The sequence below is a fragment of the Nematolebias whitei genome, chromosome 5 (assembly GCF_014905685.2).
Source record: "Nematolebias whitei isolate Nwh7 chromosome 5, NemWhi1, whole genome shotgun sequence".
NCBI classification, from domain to species: domain Eukaryota; kingdom Metazoa; phylum Chordata; class Actinopteri; order Cyprinodontiformes; family Rivulidae; genus Nematolebias; species Nematolebias whitei.
The window spans coordinates 30,746,624-30,754,243 of record NC_056502.1 but is presented as its reverse complement, the minus strand read 5'-3'; the positions used below and the strand labels follow the sequence as shown (position 1 = coordinate 30,754,243).

Here is a 7,620-nt window from a genome sequence, read left to right as displayed (position 1 = left end):
TATATATATATATATATATATATATATATATATAAGTGGACTGCTTCTGCCTTAAAACTCTTATCCCCAAAATTTTACAGCATTTCATACAAATGATTTCATGAAAATATTCAAACTGTTCATTTAGAAGCCTTCATATGCAAATGAAAACTGCAGCAGCAGCTATATGTAGTGCTTATGGTGCAGCCAGCGGTACTTCTCACAAGAATATCATAACATTTCTGTATGGAAAACAATGTAAAGTAAAATTTACAAGCTGTTAAAGTGTATAATGCAGTGTTTATATGAACCACAGTGAAACATTTTAAATTGGAGGTATTTTAAGATGGCAGAACCCCACTTTGGTCCTGGTTAGCTGTTAGTTCACTGGTTTTGTTGGAATGAAACTGTTTGACAAAACTAAACTTGTTCAAAGAGCTATCTGTAGCAAGTAAGATATTTATTGTTCATAACATATTCACAGAACCCCACTTCCAAGATCTGAAATATCCGTTTTGACAAAAGCGTAGATAATCACTGACCTCTGCAACTAAAGCATTTAAAGTTTTTACAAGAACACAATATGAAAGCTCTTGTTCATTTGATCTTTCAGGTGTTTTTAGTCTGAAGAAAATCTTGAAAATTAAAACATCTACTTTTGTACTAAAAACACTGTGGGTTTGTTTGTGTCACTGAGACATGAACTCTTCCTCACATTCCCTGAGAACGTAATCTAAATGAAATTACAGCTTAAAAAAGACAAGATGTGCCTAAAAGAGGAAGAAAAAAAAAACGTGTACTCTGCATCCATCCTTGCTCTCGTCTGGGTTTATGCACCTGCCAGACTTCATTTACAGGTGTCGACTGATTCTCTCACTGGACGGTCCCGGAGACTGACCAAGTGACCTTAACCTTCCACACCCCTGTGCCACAGACACCCCCACACACACCCAAACACACACACATGCCCCTGTCCCCAGGGGTTGGTGGAGTTTGTTCAGGCTGAAAAACAAAGACGAGCATTATTCTTCTATACCATAGCAGACTCAGGCGAGGGAGGGGGAGCTTTCATAATTTATCATAGCTGTTCATCAAAATATTTAGACATTTCTTTCCCTTCTTTGCAAACCACGTTACTTATACACAACTTTATACACATGGGGTATTATATTTCACGATGTGACACGGTATAAGAAGCCGTACGGTGGACTTGTTTACATACAAATCTATTAAGAGGACTTGGCAGTGTGTATTTGTCGCGTTATGCTTCTCATAATACTCTTGGCAACATTTAGGTTTGGTGGTCTGCCTGTGCAGGGGTGAAAGGGTTTACAACAATGCATCAATCTCTGTTATGTCTTACTGTCCTGGTCCTGAGTTAGCGCAGGGCAAACAGGGAAGTCTTCCCATAAAGACGAAGACGAAGAAAAAAACCTCTGTGTTTGCATTGCTTTCCTCAGCGCAGTGACTGATGGAAGACCAGAAGCCACAGTGAGGAAAAGCACCGGAGTTGAGCGCACTGTTCCCCCACATCAACACTCCAGTTAGACAAATAAGGCCTCACCCCCGCACCCCCTCGCTCTTTCCTTCCCCGTTCTGTGGTCTGCAGAGGATGCAGCTCCGTAAACTTAAAGTTTCTGCGTGTAACATAAGTTTGGAGAGGTTTTAGGAGCAAAATGTGTCATTTATTTAAACCTACACAGCATTTGGACTCAGTCAGAGACAAGTCAGCTGCTGGAGTTCACCTCCTGGTGTGTGCCTGCTCACAACCTGAAGCTTCAATGGAGCTAACTCCCTCTAGAGGTGATAACATGAGATGCTGAGGATTCTCACATCGCTGCATCCCTGCAGCTCCAAATGCAAAAAGAAGAAGAACTGAGTGGAGCCCTCCTAAATAAATAAAAACTGAATGAATAAACAGAACAGTTACAGTGAGAGCAGTAACTTTAAACACATAGGTGTGTTCGTGCAGAAAGTAGATCTAAAACCACTGATCAACTCTCTCTCCCCCTCTCGCTGGGTGCGGAGGGGGGCGGGGGCATGCCCTCTAAATAAACTTTAGAGCTCATACCGGGAGAAAAGAGAGGCAGCAGAAGGCTGAAGTCATCAGCAGCAGCAGGAGAGAGGACAGTGGGTTCCTGCAGTCGAGGCGCTGAAAGGTGCGGGGATTGACCTTGGCTGCGGCTCAGTGCGCGTGGAGATCAGGAGGAGACGTCAGACACTCTGAGCTTTATTTGTCATTTCTGGTGTTCATACTCTTGTTTTTCTGTGCTCAGTCTGATGCTGAGGTGAGACCCTCCGCGCGCTTATCATATCAGCGATATCGACACACGCGCGCTCCGGGACGCACGGCGCATCTCCACAGAGAGCACTCCGCGGACGGAGTTATAAAGTCTCCGAGTGATGGAAAGTCACGTTGATGCTTCTTCTCGTTTGTTTTAAACTCCACGGCGATGTTTGGTTCCGTGCTGCTCCTCCTCGTGCGCAGCAGATGACAGTGAGGCGTTTGGGTGCGTTTGGGTGCGTTTTCAAGGGGATGTTCTTCACAGCTGCGAGGAGAAGGGCGCACTGACTCAGCCTGGCACATATGTGGACCCCATCCAGGATGTTACAGTCTAAACGGCCCAGGCAACATTGGGCCGCCGTGCACCACCACCAACACACATCACCCCCCAGCTGGGCATCCCGCTGAGTTGATCTGCGCTCCAGCTTTGGCCTCCTTTTGTTGGAGAAGGAGGAAAACGCGAAATTAATTTAACAACCCCATTAACAATAAGACTCTTCTCTGGGCTACTATGCAATTACAACTGATCTCCTTTGTGTTGATCATCTTGCACTGCATGGATTACAGTTGTCAGCAGCACAGCAGCTCCAGGCACCGGACTCATAAATGTGAGTAGAAAAGTTTCTCTCTCAGCATAAAGGCGCACTCTTGAGAGAATTAAAGAATGACTGAAGCAAATTCCAGACCTGAAAATCTGTAAAGTGTTTTATTTTGTCAAGAAAAACTTATTATCCATATTTTGTTTTATTTTGTTTTACTGTGTGGACCACTTTTTATGGCACAAACGCTCAAAACCATCAAGACAAAACACAACTAATGTTAGAAGACGCGTTCTGGGGACATTTCCTGGATTAATATTTACAGAAAGTGTGAAAAGTATTTTAAACACGACTTTCTTCTCATCAAGTGCGCATTGCAGTCAAGCGATTTAATCTGCGTAATTAACCCGACACATTAGAAGTTTAATGTTGATTTTTATGTCTAATTTTATGGTTTTATTTTTTTTTAACTCCCATTGGTGAAAGGTGATTTTTATTAGGACTTAATTGGGTCGTGAATGAAGTGCGGTGCCAGCTGTGCGCAGCCGCGTCTTTGCTCCCCGGCTCTCCTGCGCCGCTCTCTAGCGGTCAGAGCGGCAGATTTCAGGCTCACCCCTGATAATTCATGCCTTACTTTCTATATTTGGTGAGATCATTAGACCTGCTGCGTTTTATCTTTCTTAAGAGCCCCCAACCCGGTGACACTGGGAAATAAAATCAAAAATTTGTATTGGGCCAGATTTTCTTTGTTTTGCACTCACGCTTTGAGACTGAGGGCCTCCAGATGTGCTCTGTGACTAACTCTGTTAGCGAGGAGCAATGATAACTGGAAGATTCCACGCATCACTTGCCAGCGTGTCTAAAAACTGTCTGTGATCCACAGTAATCATCTCCTGGAGTGGTGTTTTTATTCATGCCACCTGGGAATGAGAGCTCCCTCTGTGCTTCTCTGGGTTTGGATTTCCACTCTGAATACTTTCTGCTGTCAGATTTACCCACTGCAACTAATAAGATTATTGTTTCCACTTAAACATGTGTTTATAGTGGAACTTCTTGCCATTGTTTCATCTAGACTCTTCAGAGCATGAGGGTTGCACACAGCTGTAGAGGTGAAAGCAGGGAGGTTTGATCAGAACTTCTTTTTTTTTTTTTTTACGTGAAAGTCTTTTACATGTTCTTGAAATAAACGATTCTGTAAAATGTTTACAGGCTGAAAAAAAGAAAAGAAAGCATCAGCATTCCTTGAAAGAGTGCATCTCCTGTCACCTTCAATGTCTGACCGAACTGAACTGGTCAAACCTGATAAAATCGTGTTATCTATGATCTCACACAGTTTTGTGAAATCTGTTAGCACTCAGTGTGTGTTGTAAATAACTCTCAGCTACTACCACACCAAATTTCAGCACATCTGTAAAACTGACTGAGTCATGACCATTTTTGCGTAGGCACCCAGTTGTTGTCATCCTGAATTAAGTTGAGTTTAACATTTATCTCATTTTAAAAGCAATAATGACAATAATAATACAATTTATTTCAAGAAACCAAGGGACACTTCACAAAAGGGAATAATTAGCAAAGTGAAGTGTTGAACGATTATTGAAGAGGTGTCTTAGGAGTGTCTTGAAGAAGTCCAGTGGTGTCCTATTGTGCAGTTTACATGGAAAAGAGTTCCAGTGGGAGCTGCCACAACAAAGGCTCTGTCCCAAAAGCTATGGAGGTTGACAGAAAGTAAGGCTGAGGATTGGTGTGTCTGAGATGGGTGAAGGAGATCTAACGGCCATGAGCGGTCGAGGCATTGAGGGATTTGTACAAGGGTAGGAGGATCTTGTAGGCAACATGAGATATGACACAAAATCAGAGGAGTTTTGTGAAAATGGCAGTAAAATGTTGGTAATACTTCTGTTAAAAGTGTAGGAGATGAGTTCTGGAGCCTCCTTGAGGACCACACTGCCATAATCCAGACTGGTTGAACCAAAGTCTCAGCTACAGAGTAAACTAAAGATGGACACGGTCTTGCCATGTCCTTCGTGTGAAACAAGCAATACCCCACAGTCCACTGTCACTGAGGGATTTGAATAGTGAGTGTTTGTAATTTTGAAGATGAGTGTTTTTTGGACTGGGATTGAGCAGGGAATGTAAGGAAACCTTTGGTGCAAGATAATCAAGAGGGTAGGAGTTACACTGTGGAGAAGAACAGAGGTAAGTGTTTTTTTTATTGTATTTTATTTTATTGCTTGTCTGTAGCAGAGTGATGGATCCTGGAGAGTGGAGGGAGCAATTTTATTCATCATCAGGTGCAATGGTGGAGCCAGAGGGTGGCTAATGGTGGCCATGCTACCACAGATTAATCTTCAGCCACCCCAATCATTGTGGAAACCATACTTTTAAGCAATATCAAAACTAGAAGGCATAGTTTCCTCAAATGACTGGGGTGGTCAGTTTACCTGTCTATATGGTGTTGGCTATGTTGGATTTTGATGTGGCAACCCAGTTTTCGAGAAGGACATTTCTTATGCCTAGATGCAGCCACACACCAAAACGGAAGTCAGTACCTCACTTAGTTTTAAAGGGATCATGCTCACAACATTAACAGATAGACAGACTTTTCCAATTCCCCCACTTCGCTCTGCAACAGGAGACAACAAGTGGCTTTGGTGACAGATCTGATGTGAGCCTGAAATTAAAGTGTGGAGTCACGGTTACAACCATCTTGGGATGGAGCAGTCATCAATGTCATGGACTAGGACTTCAGTTTCCTGGTTTTGGTGGCCACAACCAGGAGTTCTGTTTCGTTATCCTTGACCTTGACTACGTTTAACAACATCCATGTGTATATTCAAACAGTTGACAACTGATTTTGTGGGAACTGAGTGGAAGGTTTGGTCCTAAGTTGCGAATCATCAGCAAACTGAAGCATAGATCAAAGGTGGTGTGCAGATAGTAAAACGAAAGTGTCCGAGGAGCGAACCTTGATGTACATCTAATGATTTCTTCTTGAGAGCTGCATTAAAATCCACCACGTGGCTCATGAAATATTTAACTAACATGACAGGCAAAAATATTAATGTCCACCTTTCAGTTTTTAGCAGCGAGTGTAGCTAAAGTCATTTGTGATGTAGGTGGGATGGCAGGGATGCAGTATTCCTTTATTTTTAAGTAAAATGATGATGACCACCACCACCGAACCACCCACACCACCCCTCTGACCCAGGATAGGATCAATTTTCTCCTTCTAGGAATTCAGACTTCCGCCGGTATCTAGTGCTTTCTACTTGGATGATGGAGGGGATAGTTGGTGAAGAAGTACAGACCTTAGAGAGAGGAAAAAGGAGGGTGAAGGGGGCAACAGTGACTGAGTTTGGGGGAGGATGGGGTGGGGGTGGGGTGGGGGGGTCAATGACCATTCAGTTAACAGGCATGACACAGATGGAGCCCAAGCCCCAAACTTCCTGTGCTGATGCCTCAAAACAAAGGTCTGGGTACAGACAGTGTATCATCTAGCCTTTTCTGGGGGGGGGGGGGGGTTATTCATCTGTCCCCATTGATTGTTTGTTTTCTGTGCTTGAAAATCTGTTTATGTCACGTGTGATTCTGTTGATGTGTTGCGCAAGACGCTGCCATCCAGCTGAGGTTTTGTCGGCGCAAAGTGAAAGGGCAGGGCCGAATTCCTGCATCTGAGGTTTCTGTGAATCAGGGGTGGCTTGGCAGGAACACGTCTGGGCAAACGGACAACACTTGTAAAGACGGTCAGGATATTTCAAACAAAGCATCTATGATCTATGGTTAACTGGCAGCTGAACCCTGAACTGAGCAACACAGCGAGTGTGAGCCAATGGGATGCCAAGACAGGAGAGGAAAAACCAAATTCCTGTGTGCTTGGGTTGTTTTTAATCTACCTACCATATGTGACAACATTTTTAAAACACTTTTGGGAAATACAAACTGATGCGGTTGGACCGATATATAAAAATACGGGACATGTCTTGTGGTTATTCAGTGTTTACAGTTGCTAGCATCACATGCAAATGTGTCGGACACATGCTGAGCTTGCTTTCACAAACACAAGAACTTTGCACCACGTTTAATTTTAGATTATATATCTGACAGCAATGTGGCAAAGCTGTTGCTTCATATACAGAATTAGCTCCAGATATTAAGATGAAACTCGATTTCAGTGTAGCTGATGGTCCTCCTCATCACGTACTGTGAGTGCTACCTAATTTCTCAAAATCTTTGCCTAAAACGTTGTCATGCAAAGTGACAAGTAAAATGCTTTCCTTCATTTCATGTGTAAATGGCATTTCTTGGATCTGTTGTGTTACCGCTTTGAGTCATGCTATCACATCATGTTGCTCCAAATCTGTTATCCAGTGGGCACTAAAGAGAAATGTCAGATCTTTTGAAGTGGGGTTTCTGAAAAGGTTAACAACTATTTTGTCTTACTTGTTCTAACAGCCTTTAAGAAAACATCAGTCTGAAGAAACAGAGTTTATTTTTAGGCAAGATTGATGAGCGAACGACTGGTCCAGATAAGGCAAAGGCCAAGGTGAACAGCTGCTATTCAGTAAAATGCATATATAATATCTTAAAACAACTCCAGTCACAAAAAAATTCAAAGCAGTTCAAGTACACAGTTCTTAACAACCTTAATCCTGTTGTTACTTTCAAAATAAATACTTAAGCTGTCAAATACTGGTTAAAGATGTTTCTGTTGAGTACACCAGAAGAACTGTCTTTTCAATTCCTCATATATGTACAGTATATATAGAGATATAAGGATGGATGGATGGATGGATGGATGGATGGATGGATGGATGG

General features: G+C 42.7%; 1 protein-coding gene across 1 annotated transcript in view; it reads left to right on the top strand.

The window, feature by feature from the left end:
* The first annotated feature begins 2,774 nt into the window (after positions 1-2,774).
* rspo3 (R-spondin 3) overlaps positions 2,775-7,620 on the top strand; it is a 24,562-nt gene continuing 19,716 nt past the window's right edge. The window contains exon 1 of the mRNA XM_037677106.1: positions 2,775-2,871. Coding sequence (XP_037533034.1) covers positions 2,775-2,871 — 97 coding nt within the window. The remainder of the gene's footprint in view (positions 2,872-7,620) is intronic.